At 38.3% G+C, this 19,350-nt stretch overlaps 1 protein-coding gene across 2 annotated transcripts in view; it reads left to right on the top strand.

The window, feature by feature from the left end:
- Nucleotides 1-19,350, top strand: part of LOC126251334 (transcriptional regulator ATRX homolog) — a 500,398-nt gene that overhangs the window by 173,215 nt on the left and 307,833 nt on the right. For both annotated transcript variants that reach the window (XM_049951680.1, XM_049951678.1), the window contains exons 12-14: nucleotides 8,115-8,246; nucleotides 8,788-9,107; nucleotides 18,781-18,914. In XM_049951680.1, coding sequence (XP_049807637.1) covers nucleotides 8,115-8,246; nucleotides 8,788-9,107; nucleotides 18,781-18,914 — 586 coding nt within the window. The remainder of the gene's footprint in view (nucleotides 1-8,114; nucleotides 8,247-8,787; nucleotides 9,108-18,780; nucleotides 18,915-19,350) is intronic.

Below are 19,350 nucleotides of genomic sequence, written 5' to 3'. Positions count from 1 at the left end.
AAGACGGAATATTTCTCAATATTACATACGACACCTATGTGGTACTTAAATTAAATGAGATATTGTTATACAGTAAATATTGTATGAAATTTAGGTATCTTGTCCACATTTCATTCTCAACATTGTGGCAACTAAAATCGACCATACGGAAAGTATACGCTATGGACTTCTAGCTCTGCAAACTCTTCAAAATTTCGTGCAATGGTTTACTACATTTAATGCTGCACATCAAAACAAAATTAAGTCATTTATGGGGGGAAGGTATCAGGCAAGAAGACGTGTAAAAATCAAATTTTTTGGCCAAATAGTTTTTGTGAAATTGAATGATAAGTGTGTCAAAGCAGTGGGAACACCATGTGTCTGCACAGGCGAGAAGTGCAGTGATGACAAAATCGCGCACAGCGCGGAATGCGGGGAGCACGTGTCTGCAGCAGCGAAAAAGTTAATGAAGAGGCAAAACACTAGAAACTTCATTGAAACGAATAAAATTCGTGAAGTAAGGCACTCCAATATTGTTTTTAAATAAAGAAAATATCAAGTACCGCACAAGGTTTGAACTCATAACCTTTCCCGTGGCAGCCCAACACCCTAACCGTTACGCTACCTCAGCTCGTCGAACAGTGTAACTCCATAAGGACTCTAACACCTCACGCAACTACTTATAAACACTGTTGGTATGACTATGAATTACTCACACTTCGTCGAAGTACAATAGGAAATAAACAATTACCGCTGTTCTTTATTGCGAAAAAGGAGTTCGTGAGATTGAAACAAACACCTTTCCTTGCTATCGCCTGAATTAGGAGTCTTATTGCTTGTTTGGTTTAATTAATTAATAGAATATGAAGCAATTGGTATAAAGAATGCTTTTTCCAAACTTTCTGTAAAAGAAAATCTGCTATCAAGACATTGCTTTTGTTCTATTACTTTATTTATGACTGAACGTTTCTAAAACTGAAGACACTCGTCCGTGGTCTGCACTGCTGTCGAGATCTGGCAACGTCGTTCTCTGTTCATTGGCTGACTGTGTTTTGTGACGTCAGATGCGCAGAACGAACCTAAACTCGGCCGCCAAGATATATGACGCGCACTTTAATACGTGAAAAATTAACTGGCATGGTGCCCGCCTGAAAGCTTTGCTCTAAACCATCTCTTGCACAGGGAAATACAGTCAGTGGTGCCGACTTATAAAAAATATTAGGGGGGCTCAAACTGGCGGTCTTGCCCCAGGAAATTTTCTAAATTTTAGATGAAAAATAGTGAGTTTTAAAGTTCTTTTTAAGCATTTTAGAGTTATACGATCAACATTAGAACCCCGAAAACTGGACTCTCGATAACTCGACACTCTGGGGAACTCGACAAGCCTGACACATTTTTTGGCTTTGAAAAAAGAAACCAACACAGTGTTTTTGTAAAAAGCTACTTTAATTTACAGTGATAATCCTGCTTATAGACTATTACAGAGCAGTGAATATATAGCTCTGAAAAGACTGAAATTATGTTTAAATAAATCCTAAACTATCATTAAAAGAATAAAACATAAAATATTGCTGTCGTACAGTAATAGCACTTTGATTAGTAAGTGAAATAGCTAATTTAAGCTTACATTGAATAAGGCTCAGGGTTCATTAAATAAAAAAAATATCTCAATGTTAATGCTTTAATACAGTTCATAAAGTTAATACAGTACGCCAAATACTTTCAATCAAAAAGTATGTAAATAGCGGGTTTTAATTGGGTCTTACACCTTAAAAATATTTAAGTATTTGAAAATAAGTAATACAAGTACTAATATTTTGAAACTGAAAATTTAACATTATGTATGTATATAATTCTCTATTTTATAAAGATTTTTTAATATTGCCCTAAATGCCATTATTAGGGCTAGTGTGTCTTTAGAAAGGTGCAAATGTCGACCATCTGACTGGATTACTGAATATGAAGTTGTTGATGACTGGTCGGATATCCAATTCATCCAAAACATCTCAGTGGGCATGCAAGGCAGCCAAGTTGTTCAGTTGCTTCTGTCCCATTGTTGATAAGAGATATGACTTCAGACGTCTAAGGGCACTAAATGACCGTTCTCTGTTGCTGTCAATATTGGAACTACTTGGAGAAGCTTAATGCACTTCACTACTTCACATAACATTTCTCCAACTGCAGACTGTTGTGTTATGTACTTTCTTACATCACGCATGTTTTTTTAAGACTAGTTGTTTTTTATTAGCGATGTCAGCTAACATATTCAAGTGTAGGCGCAGTTTCTCAATGTCTAGGTCATTTTTGAAAAACTGTTGATTTTTCCAAAGTTGTTTAACCTCTGTTTACTAAAAGTAGGCACTCTTGTTCAGCTGCAGTGACCTATGTGAGTCCAGTTAAAGCAAACCGCTCAGTAATGCAAGATTGCACCATTTCACAAACTTCAATGTAAATAGCTTTGTAATATTCCTTTGGGGTTTTGAAAGTGTGTGGTGAGCTGGCTTCGTTTTTTCACGCTTCTCTGGTATACTTCGATTTCGAGGGAGCGAAGGATCATCAACTTGTGAAGGTTTTTCTTTTAAACACAATTCCCAAAAGTTTTCAAAACTGCCATGCCTTCCATTCAATATACAAACCAAGCCATCATACGTTTTTTTCCAGATCAGCAACACTTAGATGAGGGCATTGAATATTTTCATTGACATCCTCCCAGTTCATTGCCTGGCAATAAACATGTAAAAAGAAATAAGTCTTGAATTGTAACATTGACTCAAGGTAGCCTGCACATTGGTAACCTGCCTCTGTTTTGTCCTCTGCAGAAAATGTTTCAAAAAACTCGAAGTTTTTCAATATTCTCGAGATACTAGAAGCTCACATTGTCCATCGAGTCGGGCAAAGGGGTCGTAGACCAGCTTGGTCGTTGGTGCTCTCACAGTATATACTTCTGAAAAGTCCCATCCTATTGATGGATTCCCTTACGGTGTTTTATTAAGTCCTTGGCTAAAGCCATAATATCCATCATAGACGTCAAATGGCGGAGTCTGTCTGCAACTGCCAAGTATAAACTTTGAGAAGTGCAGTGTACATAATGTGCTAGTGGTTGTGAAGTGCAGTGTACATAATGTGCTAGTGGTTGTATATCCCAAATAACTCCTTTAAATGTACTTCTCATATTCATGGTACCATCATAACACTGGCCTCTTTAAGTTATTCATTTAGCAAAAACCTCTTTTAAAATACTAAACAGAGTTTGTGATTCAGTGTTGGGGGCCTCGTATAAGCAAATAAAGTCTTCGTTGATGATTAAGGAATCATCGACAGTACGAATACAAAATGACGCTTGTTCATGAACTGAAGAATCACTTGTTTTGTCAACCATAATAGAAAAATGTTCAGTCTTCTTGACTGAAGCCAATACCTTTCTCAACACAGACTTTCCTAGTAGATCAATGATCTTGTTTTTAATATCGTGGGACGTCCACTTATACCCCGAACATCCTGACCAATCTTTAAACTCAGGTATATCATTCTTTTGGAGTCCCAACAATTGAAAAAAAAATTGAGTTTACATCTTCATGCCCTCTAATTGCTAGTCCTTGTCAGCATAGAAATTGCACGGTATTAAAAATTGTCTCAAGAGCAAACGTGTGGTTCCTGAAGAGGGGTAGCAGCCTTTTCAGTAGTTGCAGGGGCAACAGTCTGAGGAAACTACAGCCGTAATTTTTCCCGAGGGCATTCAGCTTTACTGTATGGTTAAATGATGATGGCGTCCTCTTGGGTAAAATATTCTGGTGGTAAAATAGTCCCCCGTTCGGATCTCTGGGTGGGGACTACTCAGGAGGATATCATTATCAGGAGAAAGAAAACAGGTGTTCTACGGATTGGAGCATGGAATGCCCTATCCCTTAATCAGGCAGGTAGGTTAGAAAATTTAAAAAGGGAAATGGATAGGTTAAAGTTAGACATAGTGGGAATTAGTGAAGTTAGGTGGCAGGAGGAACAAGACTTCTGGTCAGGTGACTACAGGGTTATAAACACAAAATCAAATAGCGGTAATGCAGGAGTAGGTTTAATAATGAATAGGAAAATAGGAATGCGGGTAAGCTACTACAAACAGCATAGTGAACGCATTATTGTGGCCAAGACAGATAGGAAGCCCACACCTACCACTGTAGTATACGTTTCTATGCCAAATAGCTCTGCAGGTGATAAAGAGATTGATAAAATGTATGATGAGATAAAAGAAATTATTCAGATAGTGAAGGGAAACGAAAATTTGATAGTCATAGATGACTGTAATTCGATAGTAGGAAAAGGAAGAGAAGAAAACGTAGTAGGTGAATATGGAATCGGGGTAAGGAATGAAAGAGGAAGCTGCCCGGTAGAGTTTTGCACAGAGCATAACTTAATCATAGCTAACACTTGGTTCAAGAATCACGAAAGAAGGTTGTATACATGGAAGAGGCCTAGAGATACTGGAAGGTTTCAGACAGATAACATAATGGTAAGGCAGATTTAGGAACGAGGTTTTAAATTGTAAGACCTTTCCAGGGTCAGATGTGGACTCTGACCGCAATCTATTGGTTAACTGTAGATTAAAACTGAAGAAACTGCAAAAAGGTGGAAATTTAAGGAGATGGGACCGGGTTAAACTGACAGAACCAGAGGTTGTAGAGAGTTTCAGGGAGAGCGTTAGGGAACGATTGACAAGAATGGGGCAAAGAAATAAAGTAGAAGAAGAATGGGTAGCTTTGAAAGATGACATAGTGAAGGCAGCAAAGGATAAAGTAGGTAAAAAGACAGGGGCTAGTAGAAATCCTTGGGTAACAGAAGATATACTGAATTTAATTGATGAAAGGAGCAAATACAAAAATGCAGTAAATGAAGCAGGCAAAAAGGAATACAAACGTCTGAGAAATGAGATCGACAGGAAGTGCAAAATGGCTAAGCAGGGATGGCTAGAGAACAAATGTAAGGATGTAGAGGCATATATCACTAGGGGCAATATAGATACTGCCTACAGGAAAATTAAAGAGACCTTTGGAGAAAAGAGAACCACTTGTATGAATATCAAGAGCTCAGATGGAAACCCAGTTCTAAGCAAAGAAGGGAAAGCAGAAAGGTGAAAGGGGTATATAGAGGGTCTGCACAGTGGCGATGTACTTGAGGACAGTATTATGGAAATGGAAGAGGATGTAGATGAAGATGGAATGGGAGATATGATACTGTGTGAAGAGTTTGACAGAGCACTGAAAGACCTGAGTCGAAACAAGGCCCCGGGAGTAGACAACATTCCATTAGAACTACTGATGGGCTTGGGAGAGCCAGTCATGACAAAACTCTACTATCTGGTGAGCAAGATGTATGAGACAGGCGAAATACCCACAGACTTCAAGAAGAATATAATAATTCCAATCCCAAAGAAAGCAGGTGTTGACAGATGTGAAAATTACCGAACAATCAGTTTAGTAAGTCACAGCTGCAAAATACTAACGCGAATTCTTTACAGACGAATGGAAAAACTGGTAGAAGCGGACCTCGGGGAAGATCAGTTTGGATTCCGTAGAAATGTTGGAACACGTGAGGCAGTACTAACCTTACGACTTATCTTAGAAGAAAGATTAAGAAAAGGCAAACCTACATTTCTAGCATTTGTAGACTTAGAGAAAGCTTTTGACAATGTTGACTGGAATACGCTTTTTCAAATTCTGAAGGTGGCAGGGATAAAACACAGGGAGCAAAAGGCTATTTACAATTTGTACAGAAACCAGATGGCAGTTATAAGAGTTAAGGGGCATGAAAGGGAAACAGTGGTTGGAAAGGGAGTGATACAGGTTTGTAGCCTATCCCCAATGTTATTCAATCTGTATATTGAGCAAGCAGTAAAGGAAACAAAAGAAAAATTCAGAGTAGGAATTAAAATCCATGGAGAAGAAATAAAAACTTTGAGGTTCGCCGGTGACATTGTAATTCTGTCAGAGACAGCAAAGGACTTGGAAGAGCAGTTGAACGGAATGGATAGTCTTGAAAGGAGGGTATAAGATGAACATCAACAAAAGCAAAACGAGGATAATGGAATGTAGTCGATTTAAGTCAGGTGATGCTGAGGGAATTAGATTAGGAAATGAGACACTTGAAGTAGTAAAGGAGTTTTGCTATTTGGGGAGCAAAAAACTGATGATGGTCGAAGTAGAGAGGATATAAAATGTAGACTGGCAATGACAAAGAAATCTGAAGAAGAGAAATTTGTTAACATCGATTATAGATTTAAGTGTCATGAAGTCGTTTCTGAAAGATTTTGTATGGAAGTGAAATGTGGACGATAAATAGTTTAGACAAGAAGAGAATACAAGCTTTCGAAATGTGGTGCTACAGAAGAATGCTGAAGATTTGATGGATAGATTACATAACTAATGAGGAGGTATTGGATAGAATTGGGGAGAAGAGGAGTTTGCAGCACATCTTGACAAGAAGAAGGGACCGATTGGTAGGACATGTTCTGAGACATCAAGGGATCACCAATTTAGTATTGGAGGGGAGCGTGGTGGGTAAAAATCGTAGAGGGAGACCAAGAGATGAATACACTAAGCAGATTCTGAAAGGTGTAGGTTGCGGTAGTTACTGGGAGATGAAGAAGCTTGCACAGGATAGAGTAGCATGGAGAGCTGCATCAAACCAGTCTCTGGACTAAGACCACAACAGCAACAGTATAACTAATAATTTTCTTACATTATTGGTGGACTCTGCCTCCACCCTCCCTCAAGTTTTGAGGGGGCTTGGACCTCCTCAGGAAACGTGGAGTCCGCATTTGTGAATACAGTCCATTGTAAACCAAACCATGGACTACCTTGACAGGTCAGAACAAATGATAGTATCCGAAAGTGTTGGTAGAGTGTTCCTTAAAAGCAATTCATAAAGCTCATATCAAATTATATGCCACTGTACATTGTGGCTAGACTCCAGTCCCAAGGTACTGTAACCTTCCATAGTAGTTTTTCCACAGTCGCAAGTTCAGATACTTGACATGAGGAAACAGCCCAATACACAGTCTTAACAATTAACAAGTACATAGGTAGTATGCAAAATAGAACCAATCTTTGCCAACCAGAAAGTTGTTGAGTGACATACATGTTCCTTCTCAGTAATTCATTTTCTATTGAACAGATGCACCAAGATTTTGTTGACAACAGCCCAGTCTAATACATCTACAGCGCACTGCGCTATACATGAGTTGCCAGATGCCTGATGATAAAGATCACATTCAAGTACTGAGTGCGGCTGTGTAAAAAGGCTTACTGACCATTCAGGAGTCGAGAGCAGTGAGGTCCTGTTAATTTAGCATCCTCTAGTGGTGCCTGTGCATGGCCTTCTGCATCGGTGACGGCAAGCAATGGAAAAGCGAGATCACCTGGCGACGTGCTGGCAGGAGGTTTAAAAGTGCCATCTCCAATGTAGCTTCGAGTGGTGGGCTGGGTCTGGTCAACAAAGATGCCATCGATACCACTCACCCCATCGAACAGCTCCCTAAGATCTTTTTCGTGGCTGCATGATTTATTCCTTTCTGTTGAGTAGACAGACTGCATTGTAAATAGTGTGCTCAGTTTTATTCCTCTTGTGATATTTATGAACAGAATTATCATTTTCAAATTCTGAATAGTTCAACTGACAAATTAGACGAAGGAAATGTTGTTAATATGTCCAGATACTTAACTGTTGACAACAAAATGTATATCATTTAATGCTTATTACATATTTTTGTGCAGTGAATACTTTGTCAAAATGCAAAATTGTCCCAATGTTTTTTGTGTAATATGAGTGAATTGAAATACATGAAGTAAACTACTCTCACACTTTGATCACCGAAATCAATAATCAGATGCAAAGTAAAAGAAACTCACTTGAATGATAGTTGCAACATGTATGTTAGTAAATATAATGTTCCCAATCTTTAACTATGTCAAACATTATCAAAAATATTATTCTAATTTGACATGGTATGAGAACACTCCCCATTTTCATCTGAATGGTACGACAGCAAAAACACTCATTTCTTTTTTGTCACTAGCTTTGAAGATAGCATACTAATAATTTGAGTTTCACTGTACTTAAAAAGCACCTTGGATGTACATTTTCAGATTCATCTGTTTCCTTACACCAACAGTGTCAAAGCCCCAAATCTGTTGACAAGAAAAAGGAAGTTGTGGAAGAGAGCATTCCTACGGAATGTGTAAAAACTGAAGAAAATGATGGACAACAAGAAGAAACAGGTATGGAAGAAAACATAAAGGAAAAAAATTTTAAGTTGTCCACTTAGGGAGAAATTGTAGATTATTGTATTTAACAAGTTTCTTGTAGTGGCCATTTTTGTAGCAGCTGTATATGAATTGTAGTATTATAAAAGAAAAATGCCCTTTGCATGCTGCAAGTTAAGTTTTCTTATCTAACTTGTGCACCTAGATGTGTTTTGCCTTATTTACTAGGCATCTTCAGTGAGTGTCAGATTGACATTTAAATGTGGATGTCAGATTGTGGTATCATGCCTGTCATGTGAGTTTGCAACATGAGAGAAAGCTATTTAGCTTACAAATAATGATTTATTTACTGATCTGACATCCACGAAGATGCCTTGTAAATAAGGGAAAACACATCTGGGTGCACAAGTTACATAAAAAGCTTAACTTGCATCATGCAAAGGCGTTTTTATTTAAAACTACACCATTTTATATTTTTATTTGTTTATTTTGTTACTAGAAAGTGATTTGTCATTTTGATATGAGGATATTATTGCTTGAATTTGTGTTGATTCAGCCCCAGAACCAGTGAAAAAGGACCACCAGGATGATGAAAAAGAAATACCAGAAGAAGAAGAAGAAGAAGAAGGAGGAGGAGGAGGAGGAGGGAAAAATAAAAAGGAAGGTTGTGAAGGGGGAGAACTATCAGTGAAAACTGAGGAAGATAAATGTGAAAACCAGAACAAAGAAAACGAGCCTGAAAGTGAGGAGGAGTCTGATAATACAGCAGAAGAAGTTAAAGCAAAAATGCACTCCAAAGCAGAGGAGGAACTTAATAAAAGTACAGACTGTAAAGAGAGCAAAGAAGAAGATAAAAAATCTACTGAAGAAACGAAGGTGGGAGCTACTTGAAAGTCCTTAGAAGCATGTTATATGTTATATTTTAATTTTATCATTTTTACGACCTTAATTTTACTGCTGGTATAAAATATACATGAGATCACCAGTTGGTATATACTTACAGAGATTCAGAATCATAGGGGAACAATTATAAAATCACAAGGAAAATACTAAAAGTTTGGAAGTCAAAAAGGGCATCTTCAGTTATAAGAAATAAAGTGTATGTAGCTATACAGATGTACTTCTCAGTTCCGTTCACGCACTACAGTTTCTTGTTTGTGGAGGTATTTCTTTTATCATATCCCCTTTATCTTAATAAGTTGATTCCCAACAAAAGACCAAAATATCATTTATCATCATGGGACAAATTTAAATACATGCCAGATGGGATAGGAATTTAAGACATAGAAGTATTTGTCAAGCATAAAACATCTTTTACTAAGTGATGAAGGGATTAATAAGGTATAAATAATTTCTTTCCCTCTCTTACGTGTCAGCTTAAGACCTTTATTTTACAGCTGCATATATACTTTCAGAAGTCTCCCTCCTCTCATGCTGCACCACATTTCTTCACCCTCAGTGCTCTGTATTTCTCTTTTAACATATTTACCCTCCTGTGTACTTTCTCATACTCCCTCCCTTTTCAAACACATTCTCCTTTTCTCTCCAGTTTTCTTCTCCACATTACCTCAATTTCTCCTCATCAGTCTCCTTGTCCTTCAACCTATCCATCTCTCTCTTTTTATTGAAGTGCTGGTGCCCACTGAGTCATTATGTTTCTTTCCTCTCTTTATTCCTTGCATTTTATGCAGCATTTTTAAATTCAGGAGTGTGGTCAGATGCAATGAAATCAGGGATAAATAAGTGCTTATTGTGCACTGCACCTATTGCAAAGAAGTCTACATACTTATTTTGTTGGAAGTATTGCTGTAGTGGAATCCAGAGAAAGTTCACTAAAGCTCAGTACCACAGCAGCTCAACCACCTTCTAGATTATCCTCATAAGATAAATGTTGTTGTGCTTCCACATTGCTGGGGTGTTGACAGCTGAAACTACACTAAATGAGCTAGTTGTGATAAAGGTATTGTTTTGTTCAAGTAGCTTGACAGCTGGATAGCTTGCAAGATGACCACTGCCTCTGCATTGAATACTGACATCTTCTGAGAGAGGGAGGGAGTGTGACCACTCTGCTAGGAGATTAGGACAAAGGGAGGTGCTACCCTTGAATAGTTGATATGTTGCTTTTAAACCATCTGCAAAAATTGTAATCACATCTATCAACTGTATTTGCATGGTTAACTTTCTATTTTGCTAATAATTTATTTTTCATTTATGAGAAGCAGATATATATATCACAAAATGTGAATTTTGAAGTGTTGAGTAGCCTTTGATGTGGGCAGTAAGAAAGTGTTCTTGTTATGTAGCAGTTACTATTCAGAATAAATTCAGAAAAATTCATAGTTGGTTGGAAGATGTAGCTTAGTTAAATTTCTGAAAGACAGGTTGCTCCAGGGATTAGATTATCTCCAACATAAGTTTATTCATCTTATGCAGAGCCAACTTTGATCCTAGAGCAGAAACGCAGTCAGTGTTGAACGCATCACTGTGATACAGGTCCTGACAGAGTGGTATTGTATTTTGTGTAATTTTACAATGCTAAATTGATTCTCCTGTGGTAGAAGTTTGTGTTTTAATCCAATTGAGGTCACTCCAGTGATGGATGCAGGGTGGACATTGTGGTGGGGTGAGTGTCCCATGTAGTCCCAGGCCAAAGAGATGAGTAATGTTAATCACATCTTCTAGCCTTGGAAGCAGATGTCTGACATAGACATACCACATCAGTCATAAGTCTTAGAAAATCCCAGAAATCATTATCTGTTAGGCCAAAGCATGCATATCAACACTTCTTTGTAGCTATCCTCTGTCATCAACCTTTTCTCATGTACATCTTGCCATGTAAAGACTAGTCTGTGAAAAATGACAGGTGTTTCACTACACTGACTACTTTTTAGTCCATCTTCACAAATAAGCCAAAATACTTAAAAAAAACTGTAACAGTATAAGAATTGGCTGCATCAGTCTATGAACACCCTTCGTAACACTCATATAATTTCCATTCCTAAAATTTGTGATGTGTAGGCTCCTCAAGACTAAGGCCATTAACATCTACATATTGCAGGGAATTTGGTAGTGAACTATTAGCAGTAGAACAGGAGCATAACAACAAAAACAATGCTTAATGTTGGCTGATGGTACCACCAACAAGTTAGATATTCCTCCTCCATGACTTTTTCACGCACATGCAGGGAGAGGGCACACAGGAGTGGGGGGGGGAGGGGGGGGGCTGGGGATAGGTAGCTAGCGGCTTGGAAGGAGGCAACTGGTTTGCTTACTAGGAATGCGGGAGGGAGGGTGACAGGTGTACGGACTAGGCATGTGATATATGGTTGATGGAGCCGAGATGTGAATTGGGACGAGGTGATAGGGCAGAGGGAGGGGAAACTGTTGGATGGAGGACGTGGGGATAGTGGGTTGACGGAGACTGATGTCAGGAGGGTTATGGGAGTGAAGGTTTTTCAAGGATAATTGCTGTTTGCATAGTTCAGGAAAACTCATGGTGGAGGGAAGAATCCAGATGGCCCAGGTTATGAAGCAGCCATTGAAATCGAGCATGTTGTGCTCAGCTGCATGTTATGCCACTGGATGGTCAGGTTTGTTTTTGGCCACATTTTGATGTTGGTCATTAAATCTGGTGGACAGCTGCTTGGTTGTCATACCAAAGGGATGCAGTGATTGCAGTAAAGTTAGTAATGACGTGGCAGCTTCTTTAGATGGCCCTGCCTCTGATGGGATAGGATGATGCTGTGACCTGATTGGTTAGGAAGTCCTTGGTGGTTGCATTGAGCTGGTCTTTTGCCTGGAGCTTCCACCGGGGCATGATCTCATGGCAGGAGTTTTGTAGTGGGAGTGGTATGGGGATGAACTAAATCATGTAGCTTGGGTGGGCAATGGAGTACCACTTTAGGAGTGGTGGGTAGGATCTTGGGTAGGATATGCTTCATTTCAGGACATGACAATCGATAATCAAAGTTCTGGCAAAGCGTGTGGGTCAGTTGTTCTAGTCCAGTGTGATATTCATTGACAGGAAGGCACTCCATTGTAGCTGTTTCTTGGGGGTGATTGGAGGGTTAAGGTTGTGTGAACATATGGCAATTGAAATCAGAAATCAGTCTTGCAGGCTACGTTTGAGGGGCAATGCCTATCTGTGATGGCTCTCTTGAGTGTACAGGGCAAAGGACTTCTCATTACTTCAGATACGCTGTCCACAGTAGACAAGGCTTTACGGAAGGGATTTTTTGTTGTGGAATGGATGACAGCTGTCAAAGTGCATGTTCTGATGGTGGTCAGTGGGTTTATAAAGAAATTAATTAACAGTCAAAAATGAGAAAAAGCAACCATTCACCCCCCCCCCCCCCTTGATGAGTAATACATGGCTCATACAAATGTAACTGAGGGAAAAAAAGTTTGTTTTATAAACTAATAGTGTTTTCCATAGTTTCAGTGACGAAATATGTAATGGGCAGCATTGTTATGAGCTGTAGGAAATCATAGAAGTTGGATAATTTTTCTCTGAAGTAAATTGTCCTGAGTCCTTTTGGATTCCTTTGTTTTTTTTCTTTACTTGTAGGTCTGGTCGTGTTATTTGATGCAGAAAAAAGATTTTATTCTGAGATAATTTATATACACTATGTTCTCAGGATCATGGTCATTTTCATGCATATTTCATGTACGATAATTTTGAATTTCCTCAGATCCTTTTCAGTTTTGTAAAATAAGTTTTTTGTTTTCATCAAAATCTTAATATTTGAGTAACTTGTATCACAGTTTATTAATTCCCATTACAAACAGTTTCTGCCATCAACTTTTATGCAGTGATTGTTCTGTCTTTCGGCTGCCAGATCTGTACCACAAACTTGATCTAAGGGTATGCTGCCAGTTCATGATGTCCAAAGAGCACAATGTTTTAGCAGTCAGACATGTCGCCATCATTAGGTGTGCAGATTTGCTGATGAACTCAGCTCCTTGAGGCGGGGGGAGGGGGGGGGGTCGCGGGGCTGATTCACATCCCCTTTCCCCATGGGCTGTTCCCTCTGTGCTGGGCCGAGGGTGGGTGTCAGCAGCCCAGGATGCAACCACATTGGTGTCTGTTGTAGGATCGTCGTAGTTGCTCTATCCGCCCTGGCTGCCAGATCATTGTGTTTGCTGAGTGTCTCCTTAATTAGATCCAGTGCTGGTTCCCCAACCTTGCTGATATTATAGCCACTGTCTCATTGATAGTATAAATTGAATTTCAAAGGATTCTCTAGTGGCCCTATCCCAGTATTTCAAAGTCTGTGCTGAAATCCAAGTGTTTGGCGGGCAAAAAACAGTGCTTACTCAGTGATTTTTCAGTTTGTTCCCGACTTTTCCCAATAGCGCTCTGTTGTACGATATATAGGCTGTGGCTACCTCTTCCTCCACGACTTCTTCTGTCTCCACAGGTTGTAATGTAGAGGTGGGCTGAAGAGTGTGCTTAATCTGCTATTTCGAGTATTTTTTTCGGAGCACAGTTCAGAGTTGTTCCAGCCCCGAGGAGACATTCTGCATCGAAGATGGTGCGCACCCAGTGTACTAGTGCTTTTAGTATCTAGGAACTGTGTTCCAAAACCACTTTTACTCAGAATGGCACATGAAGTACTCTGTTCAACCCACCACTAGAATACAGCATGTGCAGACAGAAAAAGTTATGGAGGAAGAGGTAGCCACAACTTTTATACTTTACACTGTTGTGTTATTGGGTGAAGTCAGGCACATACCAAAAAAGCATAGGCATTATTGGTGAGCATCAAAGATGACCTTGGTTTGCGAAACGCCAGGGTATATCAGATTCTGTGCCAATGTGATAAGACATAAAGTGTGCACCATCAAAGATTGATGCTGAGAACATCAGTCACACATTCAACTAATGTATCCTAACAAGTTGGGGTTGTAGAGCACTGTTGGTCAGCAATTCATGTGATGAAATATGAATATACTGGGATTTTAGCATAGATTTCAAAATACTGGGACAGTGTCATTATAGAAGCCATCAAAATTCACACCAGGGGTAATTTTATCATATGTGGTGTCTGTTCTTTTGGGCGAGTCCAAAAGAATGGACACCACTGTCTCTGTACTTTTATCGTGTCCAAAAGAACAAGACACCATTTCGATCTTGTACCCTCATTTACATAAATGAATGCACTCTGGAAGCTAATGTCTTTAATTCCTTTGAGTTTTGACAGTCTTATCAACTGGGACTGTGGCTGCATCTCAGCAAGGCCAAGGAACCAGTACTGGGTATAATTAAGAAGACACTCAGCAAACACAAGTATCTGGCAACCAGGGCAGACAGACTGACTATGACAGTGCTACCACAGATACTGATGCAATCGCCTCCATGGCTGCAAAGGGAACGATTCGCTGGGGAGGTGGGGGAAGATACAATGCTCCCATTTGACACTATGAACTGGGCAGTAGACTCGTGGACTGCTCAGTCAACAAATACACTGGGAGAAATTGCAGAATCACTGTACGTTAATTTTCTTTGCAGTGCATTACAAAGTTGTTTTACAAATTAGTATTGCAAGTTTACAATAAAGAACATGGATATCTTGATAAAGCAGTGGCTATCTCCTCATTGTCATTGGCCATCTGCTACAGCAGAACTAACTCTCTCTCTCTCTCTCTCTCTCTCTCTCTCTCACACACACAGACACACACACACACACACACACACACACACACACACACACACACACCATTGCCATGTCAAGTCTGCCTAGTTTAAATTCAGTCAAAGTTTATCTTGTATACAAACCAGTTATTGCCACAGTCTCACTATCACACTGAAGCTTCTTTCCACTAAACACGTGGATGGCAGCTAACTGCTATTCTAGCCTTTGATGAAATTCTCCTATGTCTACTGCAGTCAAAGGTTATCTTTCATACCAAATATTGTGACAGTCACACCACCACATCAAAGCTCCTATCCTGTAAGTTGGTAGATGACAGCTAAATGCTCTTTTGACTTGTGATGAAATTCTCCTGGGTCTACTAAAAATGGATTGAGTGCTGACATTGTTATTTCAATGGTGTATACATCATTGATTAAAGTCCTTATTGTGAAGGTGCAGCTTCTTTGTGAATGTTTGTCTTATGCTTTGAGATTCATTGGTTTTCATTTTGTCTCCATGCAGCTTTGTCTTGAGCTCATTGAATTTCTGAAATAAATCAGCAAGATAAGCAGTGTGGGAACTTCGTAGTTCAATTGCATCATGATATATGTAGGAGAAGGCACTTGAATTCCTTATGTTTTTCTTGACTGCGTCTCCAAAAAAGACAATCATTCTAACAGTGTACTTCTGTTTCGTTAACAGTATTAATTTCATAGTTTAGGGGGTTTGTCATAGTTTAGGCAGACAAGAAATCTTTAATAAAAATTAACAACAATGAGGTGCATATATAGATTAGTTAATGGATTACCACAATGTTTGGATTTTATCTAAACAATGAATTCACCATATTGACCAACTACAAGTGCAGCTCCCTCAGTTTACTAAGCCTGTGTTGTTGATTTTTTTTTTCGCACTTTTAAAAACATTCTACTTCCCTGTTTTTATAAGAACCTTTCATGTTGATGAAGGAAAAATTTCCTCCATTACGTCTACAACTACATCTACATCCATATGCCGCAAGCCACCTGACGGTGTGTGGTGGGGGTACCTTGAGAACCTCTGTCAACATTCCTATTAATGAACCAAACAGATGATAGCGGCCATGTGTAGCCGTTGATTCATCGGTTTACTCTGTAAATCCTGTTTTCTCCAAGCCATGAAAAAATTTTTCTTCAGTATCGAAAACTGTGTTGTCTGTTATTCTGGAAAGTGTGTCACTGATCAAAGGATTGACTTCATCGTAACCCATGTGTCAGGCTCCAGCATTATATTGAATCCTGTTTAATTGCAGATTATACAAATGTTCCTCCTATTATTAATGAGACGTTATTCGAAGCAATAAGGCATTTGTCTGTGCTTAGAGTAGGTTCTTTGAATAAGTTGCCTACATTGTTAAGTTCCTCAACATTAGATTTTAGAATTTGTGTAGTGGCATTGTCTTCCCCAGTCTCTCAGAAAGCGGTTTTTCCAAGGCGAAATCTGGAAGGCTTATAGTTTCATAAGAAAGTGTTCTTTCTCAAATAACGCTCAATAATAGCTGTCTATTTGTTGGTGAGATAATGTATCACTATTCATTTTATGAATTGAAATGCCTTTTTCTTGCTGAGCTTATATTTAATTTTCAAATTACCTTTTACATTAAGGCATCTTCAGCTGATTTAATAGCTACTCATTTTTCCAGCCTGTTAAATTCACTGAAGATGGCTGTATGTAACAGCTGAAGTATGTCTGGAACATAAATAAATTTAGTTTTCAGCAAGAAAAAGTTGTTTCAATTTATGTAATAAATCTTTATATACTTGCTGCAGACAGTGGTCATTCCAACACAGAGTGGGCCCCTCTGATTTTCTTCATACTTTACAGCATTTGAAGGTCAGTGCCCAGACATAAGTTTCATATAACAATACGATACTTTTCTCGAAAAATAAAATAAAATGAATATGTAAAAAAAAGTGTTAAGTAAAAAGCATTAGTGCATTATTAATGGATTTGGTTGTAGCTCAGCGCGTAGGTAATCAGATTATAATTATAAAGCCACTTGTTCAAATCTCACTAGTGCCATACCTATCTTTGTTTTTAAATTTCATATTTATTAACAAATGGAAATGTGAATTAACAAATTAACAAATACTGGAATCATATTTTTTAAATATTTTAGTTTTTGAGTACTGCTCATTTGAAAATAACACAGTTCTATGCCTAGGTAGGAATATCAGCAGTGTAGGAAAAAACAGATTGCTACTTACCATAAAGAAGACACATGAAGTTACAGACAAGCACAGTTTAAAGACACTCACATATAGCTTTCGGCCATAGCCTGTAACACACACACACACACACACACACACACACACACACACACACACACAAAAGAAAGCACACCTCATGCACAAATGCCCCCCAAATCCAGTATCTCGGGCCCGAAATGCTGGAGTTAAGTCATGCATGCGTGAGGTGTGCCGGTGTGTGTGTGTGTGTGTGTGTGTGTGTGTGTGTGTGTGTGTGTGTCTTCATTTTTACTGATGAAGGCTATGGCCAAAAGCTATATGTGAGTGTCTTTTAATTGTGCCTGTCTGCAACTTGACGCGTCTTCTTTACTTTTATTTAAGAAAGTATGGTTCCATCTTTGTTAATTATCATCTCCATTTTTTAATAGATATGGAATTTTTTCAAAAGTATACTGCTAGCGAGATATGAACAGGCATGGTAATGTACTGACAAATTAATTAATAATGTACTGATGTTTTCTTTATTTTATATATTTGTTTATTTATTTACTTTATGTTAGACATAACACTTTTCTGAAATCTACCAATCTTCAAAGGCGATTTTTTTTAGTTTTTGTATCTATTGCATCATACTGCTTTCGGAAATTGAAATTCAGGCAGTGACCAAAATCATGAAAAAAATCAAAGAGGACCACTCCATGAAGTCCCCTTGTCCATGGTGCCACTTCGATGAAACCAAATGGGTGGTCCACTTCGAGTCAGTTTGGGGAGCTCCTCTGTCACAGCTTTACCTGAATATGAGCTCCTTCATTTTGTGTGCACATTTGGAAGTTAAAGTATTTATTGCTTAAAAAAGTGTTTAAAAGAATTTTTCTTTTTATGTGTCTTTTTAGTTGTTTTGTTGTCATCTTTAAACATTTTGGTAATCGAAGTATAACTTTAATCAATGGGTTTGGATTTGGCTATTATGTATTATCATATCTATATTTAGAAAATTAAATTCACATACATCTTCGTCTATTTTATTACTGAAAGCAGAATCCCCAGTTCTAACGCAGAATGCCCCGCTTCCCTCACGTCCAAGTTTCTTTTGGCTACAGTTGCCCTTGCCACCCATTTTCGTTCCACCTTACCTCGAGGAGTGCAGACTGTTAATGTCTGGATTGAGTACCATTATGCTAAAAGATTAAGTTGTATAGCTGTACTGTAGCAACCTCAATGACACTGCATTGTCGTGATTCGTATTGTTTTGGTATATCATAAAAGATGGAATAACAACAGTATCAATTGGGATAGATTGCTTCTCATCACATAGAAGAGGCATCAAGTGCCAGATAGCCACATTTATAAGTAGACTGTTGGATATTATTTGTTGTGCAGTGTTGCAGCATGTAATAATCTCTGGTTTGCTGTTGTTAGCAGCCTGTGTTTACTTAAACATACAATATAATGAGAAGCAGTGATTAGTAGATGGAGGTATTTATAACACTGTGAGCTAGTCATGTCCAATTTGGGACATTAGCGAAGCAGCATTAATATATCTGTAATTTCTACTGCATTAGAAGAGTCTAAGGCAGCTGCAATATGTAAATGATAGATTATTGTGATGTCTTTGTGTCAGAAAAATACTGTAGTGCAATTAGAAACTGAATATACAATTATAGTATCAAATCCTGGATGTTCTAGGAAAATAAATCAAAGAGCACGTGGCGTAATGACAAATTGTTGAGAGCAAAACTTTCAGAAACTGATACCAGTGATGAAGAAAGGAGGTGGAATGCAAGAAAAAAGAAGAAAGAGGCAGATGACTCATCTGACAGGTAGCTATGCTAAAACCATGGAAGTTGCTCAGCTTCAGTCTTAGATAGCATGAATCATTTTTTATGAAAAATAATTCTTATTGAATATTTTTGTCTTACTGTTACCTATCCATGATACTTTTTGTCTACTAGCTTCACTACTTTATGACTGTTATACATTAGCGAAGCAGCATTAATATATCTGTAATTTCTACAGCATTAGAAGACTCTAAGGCAGCTGCAATATGTATTTGTTATGAATGATACATAGGAAAAAATCATATTCAATGAACTACATATATTTCAAATTTCAAGCACACATTGAACAAATTTTTGTTAATGATCAAAGTGTCATGAAGTAGTAATAAATGAAGAAGTATGTTAATGTCTACACTTAATTAAGAAAAGTGAGAGCCTCATGGTTTTGGGTTCAATGTAGAAACTGCTGTTACTAAGT

This window comes from Schistocerca nitens, chromosome 4 (genome assembly GCF_023898315.1).
Source record: "Schistocerca nitens isolate TAMUIC-IGC-003100 chromosome 4, iqSchNite1.1, whole genome shotgun sequence".
Classification (NCBI taxonomy): domain Eukaryota; kingdom Metazoa; phylum Arthropoda; class Insecta; order Orthoptera; family Acrididae; genus Schistocerca; species Schistocerca nitens.
Note: the sequence above shows the minus strand (reverse complement) of the source record. Positions and strands in the feature narration are given on the sequence as shown.